Source organism: Lagopus leucura, unplaced genomic scaffold (genome assembly GCF_019238085.1).
Source record: "Lagopus leucura isolate 7727_CA_CO unplaced genomic scaffold, USGS_WTPT01 Super-Scaffold_100008, whole genome shotgun sequence".
NCBI lineage: Eukaryota > Metazoa > Chordata > Aves > Galliformes > Phasianidae > Lagopus > Lagopus leucura.
Window position 1 is genome coordinate 35,288,718 of NW_024962265.1, and position 19,403 is coordinate 35,308,120.

General features: G+C 38.9%; 1 protein-coding gene across 1 annotated transcript in view; it reads left to right on the plus strand.

Moving 5' to 3' along the window:
- TRHDE (thyrotropin releasing hormone degrading enzyme) overlaps positions 1-19,403 on the plus strand; it is a 213,700-nt gene that overhangs the window by 128,134 nt on the left and 66,163 nt on the right. The window contains exons 8-9 of the mRNA XM_042872562.1: positions 11,897-11,962; positions 14,052-14,239. Of these exons, the coding sequence (XP_042728496.1) occupies positions 11,897-11,962; positions 14,052-14,239 (254 nt within the window). The remainder of the gene's footprint in view (positions 1-11,896; positions 11,963-14,051; positions 14,240-19,403) is intronic.

Sequence of the window (19,403 nt, forward strand, 5' to 3'; positions counted from 1 at the left end):
AGACACTGTCTTTTTTTGGTGCTGTGGTCACCATATTGAAACAAATTGGTCAACCTTTCAGAAGATCTGACTGGGGAAATCTGGCATGCAGGCTGTTAAATAGAGCAAGGTTCAAATCTCAGACACTTCTTACTCTCATAAAGCTGGCTAGTTAGACTGAGCTTCTTTCATTTACACTGCTTAGTATTTCCTACTTTTTAGACATCTCTGTGCATACCTATGCTCTTTGAATTGTTGCAACACTTAATGTGGAGCTCTATCTAAAACTTTCTAGATTTAAAATAGAGCTCTAATGTGCTATCTTCTCTATTGTTCACTGCTTCTATCCAAAAGCCTACTACTTTTATACATTTTATTAAACAGACTTAAATATACCCATTTTATCTGACCTATTTATTATATCTTTATTCCCAATTCAGGTGTATACTGTTAAAAATTGAACGTCATTAAAGACTTGTCAATGGAGTTTTCTGTAAAAACAAAAGGCTTACTTCATTAAGCCTTAGGATTAGGCTTAATGAAGTAGTCTTCTGTGGTGCTCTCCCTAGAACAACAGTGAACATGGAACTCTCTTGGGTCTTCCTCAGCTCAGTGAGAAGACACAAACTTTTGCTAGCAGGCAGTAGCACCTTCACAGATGGCAATCTTCTGATGTTGCAGCTCTGCTGTCTGGTGCATTTAGTATATGCTGAGTGAAGTGCTTTTCTGCTAATTCAGCATCCGTTTGCTTGGGTTTAGAAGAGTACAGAGTATATGACTGACAAACATCATGGGTCATACTGGCTGTGACCTGTACTTTAGAGCTACTGATCCCTTTATTTTTTAAACTCTTCCACTTTTACTGACAGTTGTCAACAGAACAGCTTGAGTTTGTTAAAAGCAGGACATAGGAATTCATAGGAAGTCTCATAGGAGCTGACATCACTGTTTTCTGCACTGCATGTCATACGAGACTGACAACACCTTTTGTCCTTTCTGGCCCCTCAGCATTTATTGTTCTTCCTTTTTACATCATTCTGGATTTTAGGTTTACATTTTTAAATGAATTCAGTGCTATGAAGTTTTCCTGTAGCTTTTTGCACCACGAGTTAAATAGCTCAGTAAAAGTTTACCTAATGAATCTTTTGTATGTTGCAGGTCTCCATGTTGGTTTTTTTTTCAATTGAAAGTGTTAAGATGTGCAACAGAGTAAGGGCCAGGCCAGTATCTCTGTAGAAAATTGTTCTTCCTCACATGGATTTGGAGTATTCCACATACATAGCAAAATACTTCTGTTTAAAGAAAAAATATGGTTGAGGATGCATAATTACATGTAGAGTTATTGAGAAATGCTAAAGGTAATTTAAAGTTAATTGCTTCCTCTTTTTCATACATCTTAGCCTGGGCTTCTGTTTACGGAATTGCCCAGTATTTTCTACACATGGCAATGTCTGATACAACTCACAAAGTGGACCATGCTATCTTGATTGTACCGTGCATTTTTTTCCTCTAATAGATTCATAGAGTCATAGAATCACAAGGTTGGAAACGACCTATAAGATCATCTAGTCTCCTCATCACCATTGCCACCACAAGCACTAAACCATAATAATTTTCACTCATTTTATAGTCCCTGTTTGTAACTACTGCATATGATTTTCTTAGTTGCCAACCATCATGGTTTCAGAACATATTACTAAATTCAGTGGATAGAAGACATCAGCCTCCTACGAAGGGTAGCAGTGATGCTAGGCACCTATTTATGAAGGAGATCTAGGTCCACAGAAATGTAAGTTAAAAGGTACATATCTGTGGAATATACAATAAGAGATAACCAGTACAGCATTTTTTCTGTCATGTTTCTCATCACTTACAGATCAGAGCAGTTTATGTGTTCAGAAGTGCTTCTTTCACTGGTGTCATCTTCAGTTGCTGGGACTCAACATGATTGCAGCTCAGCCTGTAGAGGTATTGTATAGAAGCAGTGCAGAAAAAAATTCTTCCTAAATTGCTGCATTATAGAAATATTCCCATTTGATTATATTAACTTATTTCCCCACTTTCTGATCTTCTTTTTGTTTCCTGTGTATTTGAGTCACGTGTTTTTCTTCCCAGGCTATCAGAGTGCCTTCGGTCCATAGAATAGATGAAAGATGGGGGAGTTGGGCTCTTTGATTTCTTTTTAAAGGCTCTAACCTCATCCTAAGCTGAAAGAACTGTGAACTAGACCATCTAAAGTTGATCATGTTAAGAAAAATCACATCTGTGAAGTAAGATCACTTTCCTTCTTGCCTTTAGATCTCCGTTGCAGTGCATGAAGATGGTAGAGCTTTTCAAAGAAAAGAGTGCCAAGAAAAGGCAAAACTTATTATTTCTCCATGCTTTTATTCTGTTGAATAAAATTTTGAATATTCAGTCTGGGACAAACATTTTGAAGATAGGATTTCAGCTCAGTGAGGTGGATTGAGAACTGGCTGACTGGCAGAGTGCAGAGGGTCATCGTTGGTGGTGCAGAGTCTGGTTGGAGACCAGTAACCAGTGGTGTACCCCAGGGGTCTGTGCTGGGTCTGGTCTTGTTCAACATCTTCATCAGTAACCTTGATGAGGGGATAGTGGCCACCCTCAGCAAGTTTGCTGATGATACGAAGTTGGGAGGATTGGCTGACATGCCTGAAGGCTGTGCTGCCATTCAGCGAGACCTGGACAGGCTGGAGAGCTGGGCAGTAAGAAACTGGATGAAGTTCAACAAAAGCAAGTGTAGAGTCTTGCATCTGAGGAGGAATAATTGCATGCACCAGTACAGGCTGGGGAATGAGCTGCTGGAGAGGAGCTCTGCAGAGAGGAACCTGGGCGTCCTGGGTGGATGACAGGTTGGCCATGAGCCAGCAGTGTGCCCTTGTGGCCAAAAAGGCCAATGGCATCCTGGGGTGCATTAAAAATAGCGTGTCCAGCAGATCGAGGGAGGTGATCCTCCCCCTCTACTCTGCCCTGGTGGGGCCTCATCTGGAGTACTGTGTCCAGTTCTGGGCTCCCCAGTACAAAAAAGACAGGGATCTCTTGGAAAGAGTCCAGTGGAGGACCACAGAGATGGTGAAGGGCCTGGAGCATCTCTCCTATGAGGAAAGGCTGAGTGAACTGGGTCTATTTAGCCTTGAGAAAAGAAGACTGAGAGGGGATCTAATCCAGGTTTATAAATATCTGAGGTGTGGGGGCCATAATGGTGAGGCCAGTCTCTTTTCAGTGGTACGTGAAGACAGGACAAGGGGAAACGGACACAAGCTGCAGCATAGGAAGTTCCGCACAATTGTGCGCAAGAACTTCTTTACAGTGAGGTGACGGAGCACTGGAACAGGCTGCCCAGGGAGGTGGTGGAGTCTCCTTCTCTGGAGATGTTCAAGAGCTGCCTGGATGCCGACCTGTGCGACCTGCTGTAGGGAACCTGCTTTGGCAGGGGGGTTGGACTCGATGATCTCTGGAGGTCCCTTCCAACCCCTATAATTCTGTGATTCTGGCCAAACTGGAAGTCACAACAGGGAGTGCTATATGTAAGGAGTTGTAATGGCAAATGCTGCTAAACCTCAGAAGCAGATAAAGTTCCCAGTGCCAAATGTCAGAGCAAAGTTTACAGTCAGTGTCATGTTCATGCTGTTACTCAGCTACCATAAAATGTTGGTTTATTTCTCCATTGTTAGAACTTCTTCCAAAAAGTAAGACAATTATTATAAACACAGCTTAAGTTGTTAAATGTGTTTCTTCAGAACGTGATCACCCTTTACAACATTACAATCAACCATATTACATATAATGCGTACATATCCATTCGGTATGCTTTCAATAAGCTTTATTTCCTTATTTTGCTGCATGGAGAATTCAATTATGGCTATTTTCTCCATTTTTATTATAGGAATTATTAAGAGAAGGAATTGCAGGTATGAATTCTCAGATAACATCAGCAGGCTGAGTGGCTATTTAAGAAAATGCTTTCTTTTGGAATAAAATTATACTGTTTTCCCAGTACAAGCTCACTAGCAACTTCATCTCTGTTGCTATGAAGCAGTACAATGGAATTTACACAGTGCTGGAAGTACGTGTTTTACTGTGATTCTGCCATCCTTGTGCAATCAAAATTTCCATTAGCTCTTCAGAAGTCAGTGGGAATATTTCCAGCACAAAGATTGCAGGATTGAACTGCAAGTTAATATTTAGTACACATAAGAAAAGAAATAAGTCTACTTCTGTTTAACCTGATGGAGGATGTACAAAATAAAGCTGAATCCCTACTGGAGAAAAGAGGCTGTAATTGGAAATCTCTTTCTCTACACTCAAAGTTACTGTAGGAGCCAGTAATATATCCACAGCAAGAGAAATGTAGAGATGAGTCATAGGTGGAATTTCTATAGTCCAACCAATGTAAGCACTATGGGAAGGACATAGCTCCAAAGCATACCAGAAAGTACCCTCAGTGCCTTCCTATGAGTTCCTGTGCTGCTTTGTACTCATGTTCCACTCATTGTCATTTGTTGAATTTTGATTTGATCACTTTTGAGAAAAAGCAAAGACAGTCTTCCTGTCAGGATCTTGCTGTTTTCCTTAGCATCTTAAGCAGGTTGTCCTCAGCAGTGTCCCAAAAAGAAGGCTTCAGTTCAGTGTACTTGTGTTGTCTATCTGTCTAGCTGAGGACCCCCACAGGCTTGAGCTGGAAAAGAGTTTCATTTATAGGTGTGCTTTGACTATATTTTGAGGACGAAATTTGTTGAGGTAAATTGAAATAATGAGGCCACAGACTTAAAATATGACAATATAATGTATCAGTTTTTACAAGATTTTACTACTTGTTATAGTGCAATCTACTTAAACAATGAGGATTACCAAGTGGATTGTTAAAGAAGCAAATAGAATTAGGTAGACGTAGTAGCTTGTAGACAGATGTAAATGAGAATGATTTTTAAAGGGTTCTACATTTTGCAAAATTAAATGCAGCTTTAATCACTGTACTGCAGGATAGTCTTTTGCACCGTGTTTGTTAGATTAACATAACCAACATAAAACATAGCAAAGTTGAAGCTCTGCTGTTACTGCTTCTCCATCTGTTACTCACTGTTAATGTAAAAATGTTGCAGGCTCTTGTGATCTAGACACAGTGACATGCAAATCATGTTTATATACGTTTTCTTAAGAGATTTATGGTGACCTCTTCACAGTAAGTAGTAGTGATTTCTTTCTGATTTTGCGGTTTCTACAGAAAAGAGTATTATGGAATAAAAAGCACAGACGATTTGGATTGTTAGCAATCTCTGGGCATATTTCAAGTTAATGCAGAGAAATGAGCAGCCAACTTGTCACAATTAACAGGTGCTGTCCAAATATCTCTGGAAAAAGTCCCATCACTTTTTGTTTTTGTTGCAAATATATTTATTGAGCAATATCTGGCTTTAGGCTCAAATACGTTGTGCAACCAAACAAGGCAGAACTAAAATGAATGAACAATTTCAGTCAAATATATGCAGTTCAATTTCAAAGAGTACTTTATTCCTGTAAGGTTTTTTCTTAGTTCAGTAGTTTAGTGCCACTACCAAATAATACATCAAATACATTTCCCTTTAAAGCCAAGCTTAATATACTAGCAAGTGTCTCACTGCATAGCAGACACCATCAGAGTCTGCTTGGCAAATAACTCTGCAATCCTTCCAACAGTTCCCTTTGGACTTCTAATGCAAATTGTTCTGCCACCAACCTGTGATTGCTATTGTCATATTTCAAAATAGAACCTCCTTCTTCGTGTTAATAGCTAATAGGTGAAGCTGAATTCAGAAAGGCAAATGAAGCTCTCCATATAATAATTCTTGATCTTTCAATATGGATCCCAAGCAAGGCAGGATAAATTTTGACTCTGAAAAATTGCCTGAATACAAATTTTGAATCTTTTATTTAGATGCCCCATTCACATTGAATTCACTGAGTTGTAAGGCAGGAGATTTATTAATTATAAAACCGTGTGCCTTGAAAATATTTGGAGACTTGATTCTTCTCTTATGTTGGAATGAAAATGACAAGGCTACATTGATTTCAGTTGGGTTACTTCTGATTACAATTCTGCTCTCCTCTTATCAAGAAGAAGTAGTGCAAAGCAAATAGTCCCAATGACTTAAAGATGGCTTTCTGTTCCTCCTTTCTCTTACTAATTTTTCTTGAGTCTCAGGCTGAATAGAGAGCTGTTTAGGACAGGGCTCAATCCTTTAAATGAATGTCACATTTGCAATACCATGGGTGAAATATTCTCAGCATTGCCCTAATTCCATTCCCACTGAAATTAATGGTAAAAGTCCGACTGATCTATATAGCTCCAAAAATGTCAGTTCTGCTGATCTGATGATTGTTATAACACATAGGAGTAATGAATTACAAAGAAAAAGGATTCTATAATTATGCTTGTATATTCAGCATCATTGGTTCTAGAGAAAATTAAGATTTATTTCTGGATGTGGGTCCAGTATCACTCTTCCTGATTAGTAGTTACAGCTTACTGTTCACATATAATGATTTAACTGTATATATGACGTGTTGACAGTGGATATTTTCCACTGTCCACTGCTGATGATTGTGAGCATTCTATCACTGTTATGTGTGGAAAAAATAAAGGTCTGGGATTTCAGCTGGTGTACATTGATGGGGTTCTACTGATTTCCATCTCCAGGATTTTATGCGTTGCCTAAGATACTATCCCAAAGAGAAGGCAAAACACACCTGAAGTGAGAACTTGCATGATAGATCTGAAGTATGCTTTTAGGCTGCAATTTTTAACCAATTCTGCATTTGTATCTGGAAGTTAGCTAAGATGTTGCTGATACGTAAGGTGTTTTAAACGTGATTCTCCTCCTACATTTTGATGTTAGCGGTGTGAGATCAAGGGCAAAAAAAAGCAGCATCTAATTGTCAGTGTTTGCTAGGTAACATCTGGTAGCCTAAGATTAAGTACAGAAATTCCTAGAAAACTAGCTCACTGGATTTGATAGCCAGAATGTTAGAGGCTGATTTCCGCCTGAACTAAATATTTTTATTCTTTACTCTAAATCTTTGATCAGATACAGCAGTTAGATATAAAAACGTTCAACAAGAACACATAGTAAATTGAAGGAAAGAGAATAGGACCCAGGAGTAGGCATGAAAGACAAACGAGGGAGAGAGAGGCAGGACTACTGTTTCCTCAGCCCTGAAAAACACGGACATTCAGAAGAATGTTTCCATGAAATATGTTTCTAGTTTTTTCTCTTCTGTCTCGTAAAGCAGAATTCTCCCAGTTATTTTTTGGAGAAAAAGTTATTCAATGTTAATCTGATTTAGATCTCAGCACTGCTCATGTAAGTCAGGATCCATTGATTGGTTCAGTGAACTAGTCAGCTTTATACAGATAAACTGAGAAAGGAATTTGGTCCCAGTTATAGATCTGAAGTCTTCCTGAAAGTAAGATATATGTTTGGAGGCTTATTTCCCCCTTCCACTTTTGTGACATCTTCACATTTATCAGTAACTCCCTTTTATTAGTTGTGAGTGTTATCGTATTTGGATGGTTGGGTAGTTCATTTCCTCGAAACCAAGCTCAACGCTAGCAGTACTGAGGGAACTAAGATTGCAAAGGGATAAAAGACTTCTTCCTTTAAAATAGTCTTCCTTTCTTAAAAGAAGTCTAATGCAGGGAAGGTCCTACAAGTTTAATCAATACAATATTACTGAAAACATCTTTCAAAATCCTTCAGCACTTTTTCAGTATGTTCTCATTTTTACTGCTGTTCGAGCCATCTATTTCAATATTCAAGTACTAAATTCTAGTAATAAAATAGTATTGAATTATTTTTTGGGAAAGATTAAGATTACTCTTTGACAAAACATTACATAATAATCCAAAGCTTGGGATTTTTTTGCTAGATCTTTGATTCTGCTTGTGTAATAGTTGGAATTTGTTTTCATGGCACAACAGATTTTGGATTTCTTCTTGGTATCTTTTATTAAAAGTGCTAAAATAAGTGTCACAAAAACCACATTGTCTGATTACATATTTTATTGATAGAGGTGAAAGCATCGTGGGGTGTGTGATTAATTTTCATATTAAGTAACACCATGTCAGGGTCTAGAAACTTTCTACTTTCTCCTTGTCAAAGAAAACATTTAAAGGTGACATGAAAATGAGAGAGAGGGGTGGGTGTGTAGAAGAGCTGCTTTGAATCTTGAAAGTGGTTTTCATGCCACCTTTTCTCCTTACATACCCTAGGGTTATAGGAAAGTGGCTAAGGCATCTCTCCATACTCCAGCATGCTCCAGTTGATAGAACAGCTTTTGTAGATGCTAGACAAGCAATTTTGTGATGCAGCCAGATAGTTCTGGACATACGTGGTTATAAGAAAGCTGCTTTAAGTCACTTTACCACCTTTGGAGCAGTGCTGAGCACAGCTTATATTCAGGCAGCAATGGTTTTAGTGCCCTCTTTCTTTCATGTTCTGTGGATTACGTCTCCTGTTTGCTTTAGTTCTTTTTTATTATTCAATGTAGAGTTGAAGGTATGGCAAGTATTCCTGCCCTTGAGAATTACAGTGAACGAGAATGTTTTCTGTCCCTTTGCAAGCTACCTAAGGCTTAGATATGGATCCAGAAGGATATGCTCCAGAAGGAACAATGGATTATGTTCCTGCTTGTTCCATCCTTAGAACTAACAAGTAGGGTCTGGATTTTGATTGCAGTTTTAATACTCTGTGGAATGTATTTGATGTAGATGTGTAGAAGCTTCTTCTTATTTTATGTTGAGGGACTGTCCATGATAGGTACTGCAAAAGGAACTACCAATTTGTTAAGACTGGGTCATGGTAACCCTCTCTACACTGGAAGTCATTAGCTTGAATTGTGAATTGGCAGTGTAGTGGAGAGTTCTGGTGGAGTCCTCAGTTTAAAATCAAACTCTGGTACGAGGACACTGACAGTAGAGATCTGTAAAAGCAACGATTTGGAGAGAATGGAATAGGACAGCAGTTCATTGTCTCTTCTGGTGTCAGAGCTAGACAGCAGCAGATGAAACCAGCAGACTGACAGATGGTTGAAACAAAGCTACCTTCATACAATAGTTCACTACAGCGTGACATTTTTTTGTAATGTATTGGAAATGCTCAACATTTGTATGGGTTCAGGAAGTGATTAGCAAACTCATGGAAGATGATTCTGAAAGCAAAGATTAATCTGCTCAGGATTCATTGTGCCATGATTTACTAGATGCTGGCAGAGCATAGTGGGGATGTTTGCCCAGTTTTATACCCTTTCTTGGTGTCTGCTACTGGTTATTATTGAAAACAGAACACTAATAGCTGAGGACTTTCGATTTGACTTATTTCAGTATCTTTGCAAAATCAATGAATCATAGAGTTACAGAATATCCTGATTTGGAAGGGACTCACAAAGATAACCTAGTTCCACACAGGAGCCCCCAAAATCTAAACCCTATGTCTGAGAGCATTGTCTAAATGCTCCTTGAACTCTAGCAGCTTGTGGTCACGACTGCTGCCATGGGGAGCCTGTTCCAGTGCCCAACTTCCCCTGTGGTGGTGAAACTTCTCCTAATCCCCAATCTGACCCTCCACTGATGCGGTTCTTGCTGTTCACTCGGGTGTGTAACTGTCACCAGAGAGCTGCCCCTCTGGTCCCCTCTTCAGGAGCCACCATAAGGCCTCTTCTCAGCTTCCTCTTCTCTGGTACCTCAACCGCTTCTCATACATCTTGCCCTTCAGACCCTTCACCTTCTTCAAAGCCCTCCTTTGGATGCTCTCCGATAGTTTTATGTCCTTATGCTGTGTCACCCAAAACTGCACACTGTAATCAAGGTTTATGCATATAATCACTTTAAGGTTGCTGTTTGTATAGTATGTGTTAGATACCACTCCTAGGTTGGCGTTATGCATGTGGTCTAAATGTATCTTTATTGAAATAATTAAAATACCTACAATCAAGTTGTGTTTTGTTAAGACTGTATTCTTATGTTGTGTTCATTGTATTTTATTTCTTGATAAATGTTATACTTATTTTTGTTTTCCATAATATAATGAACATGTTAGATTGGAGGATAATGAATTTTTATGTCAGTGATGATCTATATCTAAACCTACCAATGTGTGTTTTGATAGCTAAAAAGATAAAAGGAAAGAAGCATTTAATAAATTTGTAGTTTCTCTGGATGCAAAAAAGCAAAAGTCTGAATGGTAGGCTGGTAAAAAGGTTGATTGCCTGTATCGCATAAATCCTCAAGTGTCCCACTCCTTTTATTTTGCTGTGTAACAGTTCTGAAAACAACTCAGAAGAATTTCTATTTTCATTTTCTAGCAAATTTAGAGTGCACACATACATTTGGTGTTAGTTCTTTATCTTGCCCTACTTTTGTTTATTCCTATTTTAGCTTTTTAATTTGGAATTCAACTTCTTCAGCTTTGAAAGGTATTGAATATTTCACTGTCTCAGATTACTGTATTTTTAGACAAAATGGAAGCACAGTGTGCTGTAGGTGCAGCCTGTACTGTATTGTCTTTCTTCCAAGTTATTCGCATGACATTGTGAAGACTAGGCACTGCATTTAGAGAGTCAGTGTTCTTTTTTAGCCTTCCTAGCGTGTGATTAAGTGGGAGTTGCTGCCTGTTGTACTATGAGTCGTGTGACAAAAACTAAACCTGTGACAGGTGCTACAGTATGTATATCAGAAAATTTGCTTCCCAAACACTAATTATTCCCAAAGTATTTTACTGCACACAAAGCACAGATAACAGAGTCAGCAAATTTATCTCAGTTTTATCATTGTGTTGTAAATTAGGGTTTGTCTCTTACCATTGTGTAAAGAGAAGATGGTGAAAATTCAAGTGCAGCAAAATCTATTGATCCATCACCTCTGTAATATGGTGTTTTTTTCCCATTTAATTCTTCCAATCAAAATGCTGGAAATATATGTTATTCAAACAGTCACTGCTGAATTTCACTACTGCAAATGAATGAGCTGTTGTCTAGTGACAGAACAGGGTAGGAAACAGTGTTGTTTCTCCAGGTGACTGTAAAAAAAATAGAAGCATGTTGTGCCTGAATAGCCCAGACTCAACTTGGTGATATGCTTCAACTATTAATTTTGGATGTTAATTTGTTATGATTATAGCTTATCAAACATTATATTTCTGGTTGCTGTGGGAGAAGAATGGACTCTCAGCCACAGGAACTGTTAATAAGTGAAAGCATTCAATTTTTATCCCTCTCAAACCTTCAGTTATATATGCAGTGAAAACATACCTGTGCTTTGTTCCAGCCAGCACTTTTCCACTGTATCCTTCCACTGTGAAGGCGGAGAACCTTTGTGATAAAATGTTATATCCTACATTACCAACGTTAGGTATTTAGATGCTGAAGTACCAGAATCTCTCTATGTAAGAGTTTGCAGTTCTGATGATAACCTGTTGCTCAGTTAAGTCTTTTGCTACAACTCTAGCAATCATCAGAGTGAGCGTATTGTTAATACTAGACACAGAATGTCTCCATCTCAAATAGTGATTGGAACTAAGTTTTAGAAGCTTCTCCTTTTCATTGTGACAATTGCCCAGGAATCCATTCTGAGAACAGACAATTATTTAAAAAATGTATTCAAAATTTTTAGTTTATAGAGTGACTTACAAAGAAAAAGAAGAACATTGAATGTTGTAAATGAAATTCTTAGCAACAATTTTTGCATTGTAAACTAGCTTAAGAAACTGTTTATTTTCTCCCTTAGGATAAACATATTGTATATTTCTAGTTTTCTGACAAATGAAAACATTAATGTGATTTAACTTATACTAGCAGTGATTCATGGCTCTAGTTGTTTGGCTTGTGTATAGTAATACTGATTTGTATTTTTATTTTGTTTCTGTAGGACTATTTAACCATTCACAAGTATGGCAATGCAGCCAGAAATGATCTCTGGAACACATTGTCAAAGGTAAAATGCTTTAAAACTATTGCACTGAGGATGAAGCAGGAATATACTGTGGTATTTCTCTTGGTAAGCTTAGGACTGAATAGAGCATAATGAGATCTTCAGACCCCAGAGCAAATTTAAAAATCGATGCAAAGAAATTCCATTAGAGTTAACAGAACAACAGTGGCAACACTGAAATATGCTTTCTTCAGTATTTTAGTTCTTTATTATGTCAGAATATATTTCCTTGCTTGTGCTGTGTCACTGATGTGCAGTAAAAGCTAGTTTGTGGAACCTACTGTCATTGCCTTTAGTGGCAGCAGGGTGAGGCCCATAAGCTGGGAAGTGCATGAAAATGCTGCACCTTGGCATTTACATCAGCTGTGTTTTTTATTTTTGTATGGAATTATGACTGGTGTGAAAGAAAAAATTACTAAAGCTTTAAAGTTTACTCTAAACAGGTAACTATTTACTGTAATATGATGTGTCCTGCAGAGGATTCTAGTTTCTATGTCCATGTTCCTTACACTGCTGCACCCACACTTGGTTTCTAGTCTCAGTTCCAGTATGTATTTAAGGGCAGAGCTTGAATTTCAAAAGAGGGAGCCAACCATGCCTAGATTACTTGTGTACAGAGCTACTCTGGACACCTCAGAAGAGAGACAGAGTGTAAGAGAATGTAGAGGACAGAAAGGAAGTTTGGGCACAAGTGCCAACTCAAGCCGTACATAAACATGGCTGTCTAGTAATTATTGACACCAAAACCAGCATCCAGCTTGAGTTTAAGATATATATGTTTATCTAGATTAGCAGGTATCTATGAGTCTTCCAGCTACCACAAGAGATATCCATAGCTGCTCTGTCTCTACCAGTTCTGTGAAGATGCATTGAATACTGTAGGACATCTCAACTGACATTTGTTAAATAAGAACAACTAGAGTTCCAAAAGCCTACTCAGTATAATCAGCAATATAATCAGCAAGGTATAGACAGTGATTCAATTGACTAGCCACTAGATGATGAAACTGAACCACTAGGTGCTTTAAGATGAGCCCTGGTATCTTCCTCTGGTAAAGCCTTTGGGGAAATGCTGGGCAATGGGAGGGGAGGGGGATGATCATATTCTTGAAAGAGCAGAAGAACCCACAACTAATAGAACAAAAACAAGACTTCATTCTGGACCCTAAATACTGGGGTTACATGTATGCTTAATTCTATTGTTAAGCCTAATAATTACTTCTTTCTCACACATATAACCATGTTTGTTGTCAGCCTCTTTTTTTCTAATATTGCTTCTCCAGTTCAGAAGACTTCTTGCTGATTTCTGCTCATATTCATCAGATGTTAATTCGTCTGTGATCAAGGGCTACTCAGCTGTTAGACATATTTCTGTCACTGTATAGCTACTGATGCCTGTCATTCTCATATCCAGACTCATCTCCCATGAAGCTATAGCATCTCTTTTTATTTCAGATGAAAGTCTAACTGTAAACCAACAGCTCATTGACACGCTCTATCAAATATGAACACATTAATCCTACAGTGTTATGACATAGAGTTTTTGAAGGAGCTGGGGATATTGTTGTATGCATGGTCTCACTTTGGACAGGAGGGATAGTATTTTCAAATAAGGGCAGACATTTGATTTTCAGAACAGAGAAGCTCTATATTTTCAGAAATCAAACACTTTGAAATGTGCCTTACTGCAAATACCCACACAAATACTGTTAAAAATATGTGGGTTTTTTTAACATTGTTTGGTCAATAATATCTTCTGGAAATAGACAACCAGTACTTCTGTGGTGCTTGTAAACACCCTATAAAGTGGATTGTTTCTTCCTTTCCAGCAAAAGTGCTCTAATGATTTGTAAAAATGTTGACTTTTCTCTATGGAAGATTGCTCGATATTTAAGATACACAGAGAGTGTTGGTGTAATTTTGCAGTTTGTGTATATTTACTGATTATGAAGGTGGGTGTGTGTGCATGTGTGATATTTATGAAACCACTGAAATGAATTATATTCATCTAGGATGGAAAAAAAAAAAAAAGTTTTACACGTTGGATTCTGGTTCTGCTTCAGCATACCAAAACTTTTCTTTTTTCTTGAAGGCTTTAAAAAGGGTTGGAAAATCTGTAAATATCCAAGAAGTAATGGATCAATGGACGCTACAGATGGGTTATCCTGTTATCACCATCTTGGGAAATGAAACTACGGACAATGTCATAGTAATCTCCCAAGAGCGTTTTGTTTATGATAGTGATACTAAAACCAAGGATTCTGGCCTTGGAGACAACAGGTACTTATATTTCTCAACGAATATTTTTTAAGAGTCTGTAGTTCTTTACGTGCTTTTCGGTGTATTTTTGTAGAGTTGCCTCTGCAGGAAGCTGTGCTTTGCATGGAATTAGTAGCATGTTGTGGCACTTCCATTTGAATTTTATTGAAGATTAGACTAGTTAAAAGAATTGACCAAAATCATTAGAGTGATAGAACAAGATAAAGCTTTAATGTGTCCATTTGCATTCTGACAGCTCTATTTCTGACTTCTATGCTGTCTTATGTCATGCTTCTGTTTCCTCTTCATCTTTTTTGATTTTGTCACACTTCATGAAATAACTTGGAATATGGTTGGAAGGTCCGATATTTTTTTAAGAATTGCTTGGATTAGACTTCCTCCACGTTTCTAGGTTAAGTAGGAGATGTTACCACATATTGGCTAGGTATATCACTTGACCTGGAAGGCATCAAGAGCTATACTGGACTGCTATACATGACAGGGAGTTCCAGTTGTTCCAATTTTTAAATCAGCAGGTTTGCAGGTCCACTGACCAAAATCAAGAAGCACTGACACATCTCCACCTCTGTCCTTTTTTGACTTCTCATATTGATTCCTTGCCAATCTCAGGTGACTCCACCCCATTCCTTTGTCCCAGGAACAAACTGATGTTCCTTGATCACACTGGGGAATCCTCATCTTGTTCAAAGCAATTCTGCTGTGATATTTTAGTGCCAAGCAGTTAGAGCTGTTTGTAGGGAATTACAATTCATCCTTAGAAGCTTCCACATTCATTGCTTCTTGCTTAGTGTGAAAGAAGGCATACTCTGAACCTTGAGTTCTCCATGTTTGTCCCATAGATTTAAATCATTAATACTGAATTTTGCTTGATGCATCTGAAGTTTATAGAATATTCCTGGCTAAAAATATAAAATATAATTACATATACTGGGAAATATTTATAACTAACTCATTGTCTTTTTATAAAACAAATACTGTAGAACTCAAACATGACACAGTATTTTTTTTTTTTTTTCCTGGCCGCATTGGAACAATCTAGTATGGTATTAAGTATTTAATTTCTGCACCCATGTATTTCCATATAAAATATTAGTGGATTTATTACTCAGAAAACAGATACTAATATTTTTTGATTGCTTAAAACAGAGATGTTAAGCCTTCTAAGTATTGTGGAGATGTTAAACAGATTTGTCGGGTAGTCAGCATTGATTGTATTAACTGCTACTGTAATTCATGAGTAAAGACTACTGGGCATGAAAACATTTTGTACGGTAGAATATTAGGAGTGAGAAGTAGACTCTTAATAGTTTTATTTTCACACACGACATTAATTCAGAATTCATAGAATCACAGAATTGCAGGGGTTGAAGGCACCTCTAGAGATCATTGAGTGCAATTCCCCGCTAAAGCTGGTTCCCTACAGTGGATTGTACAGGTAAGCATCCAGATGGGTCTTAAATACCTCCAAAGAAAGAGACTCCAGCAACCTGTTCCAGTGCTCAGTTACCCTCACAGTAAAGAAATTCTTCCTTGTATTTGTGTGGATATTCCTATGTTCAAGTTTTTGGTCATTGTACGTTGTCCTATCACTACACGCCACTGAAAACTCTGGCCTCATCAGATTACCCCCCGCACTTTAGATATGTATAAATATTTATCAGATCCCCTCTCAGTTTTCTTTTCTCCATGCTGAACAGACCCAGGTCTCTCAGCCTTTCTTCATATGAGAGATGCTTCAGGCCCTTTATCATTTTTGTGGCCCTCCACTAGAGTCCTTCTAGGAGATCCCTATCTTTTTTTGAATTGAGAAGCCCAGAACTCTGCACGGTTTTCCAGTAGCCTTACCAGAGCAGAGTAGAGGGGGAGGATCACCTCCCTCCATCTGCTGGCTACACTCTTTTTAATGCACTCCAAGATACTATTGGCCTTTTTGGCCACAATGGGACACTGCTGGCTAATGACCAGCCTGTTATCCACCAGGACCCCTATGTCCTTCTCTGCAGACTACCTGTCCAGCAAGTCATTCTCTAAACTGTACTGGTGCATGTGGTTGTTCCTCTCTAGGTTCAGGACTCTTCACTTGCTGTTGTTGAACTCATAAGATTCCTCTCTGCTCAACTCTCCAGACTCTTTAGGTCCTGTTGAATAGCAGCACAGCCTGCTGGCATGTCAGCCACTCCTCCCAGCTTTGTATCATCAGCAAAATGGCTGAGAGTGGACTCCATCCCATCATCCAGGTCCTTGATGAAGAAGTTGAACAAGACTGGACCCAGCACCAACCCCTTGGGCACACCACTAGGTACAGGTCTTCAGACTATGCCACTGATCACAACTCTCTGAGCTATGCCAGTCAACTAGCCAGTCAATGGTGACTCAGCAGAACAGGCCGCAATACTGACCCCTGGGGAACACCACTGGTGAGCAGTTGTCAGCTGGATTTAACTCCATGCACTACCACTCTCTGGGCCTGGTCATCCAGCCAGTTCTTTACCCAGCAAAGAGTGCACCTGTCCAAGTCATGGACTGCCAGATTTTCTAGGAGAATACTGGGGAGGGCAATGTCAAAGGCTTTGCTGAAGTCTAGGTAGCCTGTCACCAACCTGTCCTTCCCTAAAAAGGATGTGGCCATCGTGACAGCATTCTAGTCATGCTGTCCCACCATGTCTCCATGATCACAAGATCATGGCTCTGTGATTACACACATCTCTAAATCTTCCTGTTTATTTCTCATGCTGTGTGCATTAGTATACAGGCACTTGAGGGAAGAGGGTGCAGGTGTCCCTAGAGGGATACTAGAAGATTTCATGTAGGCATACTCACTCTTGGGGTAGATGGCCTTCTGGCTTTTGTCATTAGAGGCAGCTAAGAAACATCTGTTACTGTTGTCTTGGCTCATTCCTCAGTGTGTTGCAATGGCATTGCCGTTACGTACCCTGCCTCTCAATTCCTTCAGTTTAAAGCACGCTTCACTAAGTTAGTCAGCCCGTTCTCATAAATTGCCTTTTCCCTTCTAGACAGGCTGATTCCATCCTCCCTAACAGTTTATAATCTTCGTAGAAGGTTCCATTATCATAAAACCCCAAACCTTTACGATGGCACCAGCCACATAGGTAGGACTTATGTGTATTATGCATCTATTCCTGGCTTCCCTCCTTCTTCTGACTGGTAAAATAGAGGAGAAGATAACCTGGGCTCCAGTGTTTTTCAGTTGCCCTCCCAGGGCTTTATAGTCCTCTTTGATTCTTCTCACATTCTGCCTTCCAGCATTGTTTGTACCTACATGGAACAGCAACAGGGGATAGTAGTCTGTGCTCTTGGTGAACTGTGGCACCCTTTCATCAGTGTTTCGAATCTCTAGACATCTTGAGACTACCTATCAGGCTGGCAGAGGGGAACCTTGGTCACTTTTAAAAGTGACCCACCACAAGCACCTGGCACTTCTTTTTATGAAACTTCAATCCATTATTTGGAGATAATGTGGATGGGTAGTGTTCTGCACCAACAGAGAAAAATATGCTGAGTTTCTTAAGTGATTTTGCATAAACATTTTACTATAATTGTAAGTTCTAAACAATGTGAAATTCTGTTCAATGTAGAGCACAGAAAAAGAAGGTATCAGAATGGGCTCTGTCAGGAGTTTATTGTCCAAATAGACAATACAGTACATATGTGTATCTTCTTTGGCAAGTCTGTTTACTGTCTTCTTCCTACTGTCTCAGATTTGTTTTTCTCTGTGCTTCCATGGTATTGTAACCTCAAATGAGAGAGGTCCCTAGCCTAGGGAAGGCTTTGCAGATGAAATGTTTACTCCAGAAAGTTAAATGACGGAGCTAGTTTGCTACCTCCCAGTTAGTTATTTGAAAGTCATTTTATGTAAACATAAATAGCAAAGAGTGGGAGCCATATGCTTTTAGCAAGAGATGAAACTTTCCTATTCCATTCATCTTTCAAAAAGTCACTCACCATTTTATATTAAAGTCCTATGACTTAGTTATAAATAAGAGTCTAAGGTGTTAGAAAAATGAGCTTACCATTCACTGCTGTGCATGAGATTTGATATGCACAACGCCCTCATGTCATTAAATGTCCTTTCCTGCCATTGAATTAAGAAGAAAAGCAAGATTGACAGACTGAAAATAAATTTAATCTGTCAGCAGTTCTTTTTGTTATTGTTGTTCTTTTTTTTTTCATTGAAAAAGTCACTTTTTTTCAATTCTTGTGAAAGTGGTAGATAGGGAAAATCACACTAATGGGTTGTCATTTGATAATTCATGATATATTGCTCCCGTTGTTTTTTTTTTGACTTTGCAAGAACTGGATCTTGTGTGAAATGATAAAGGGGGCTAGTTTTTCTGCAAAGACACAATGTGGGGCAATAACTGGAATTGAAAAAAACTCTGATGGACACTTGGAGCAGTGTCCTGAGTCTGCTGGTCATTATGGCCAGGGAATTGCAAGGGTTTGTTGGAACCAGATAGCTCAGATAGGTCTTATGGGAGGCACAGAAATGTACATAACATGAGGCTGAAGGCTTGGGGGTTATGTGTCAGTAGCCTATCACTTAGTGCAGTAAAGTCAGTGTTCAGACTCCTTGTGTGACCCATGAATTCAGCCTTAGATGGATGGCTTCCTGGGAAACCATAATAGTCACTACAAACAGTGGGGAGCAGATTGCATTTATGCCATATTTGGGGCCCTGCTCTTGCAAAGCACGTGTCATTGACTTTGTTAGGATAGTTTGTCTCTCAATTAATCATGATTATAATTTTAAACACTGTAAATAGTAGGACTGTACAAAACACAGCAAAATGTACTGGTTCAAGCCTTTCCAGGAGTTTATCATCTAAATACACAACACAGTATGTACTGGAAGGCTCAAGGGAAGGCTCTTAAAGCATATATCTGCCTCACAGTCATAAATTATCCAGAGGTGGGGCTGTAGTTTAGCATGGCACAGCAATAAATGGGTGCATTAAAAAGAGCATGGACAGCAGATGGAGGGAGGTGATCCTCCCCCTCTCCTTGCCCTGATGAGGTTACATTTAGAATACTGTGTCCAGTTCTGGGTTCCCCAGTTCAAAAATGACAGGAATCTTCTAGAAGGAGTCCAGCAGAGGGCAACAAAGATGATAAAGGGCCTGGAGTGTCTCTGATATGAGGAAAG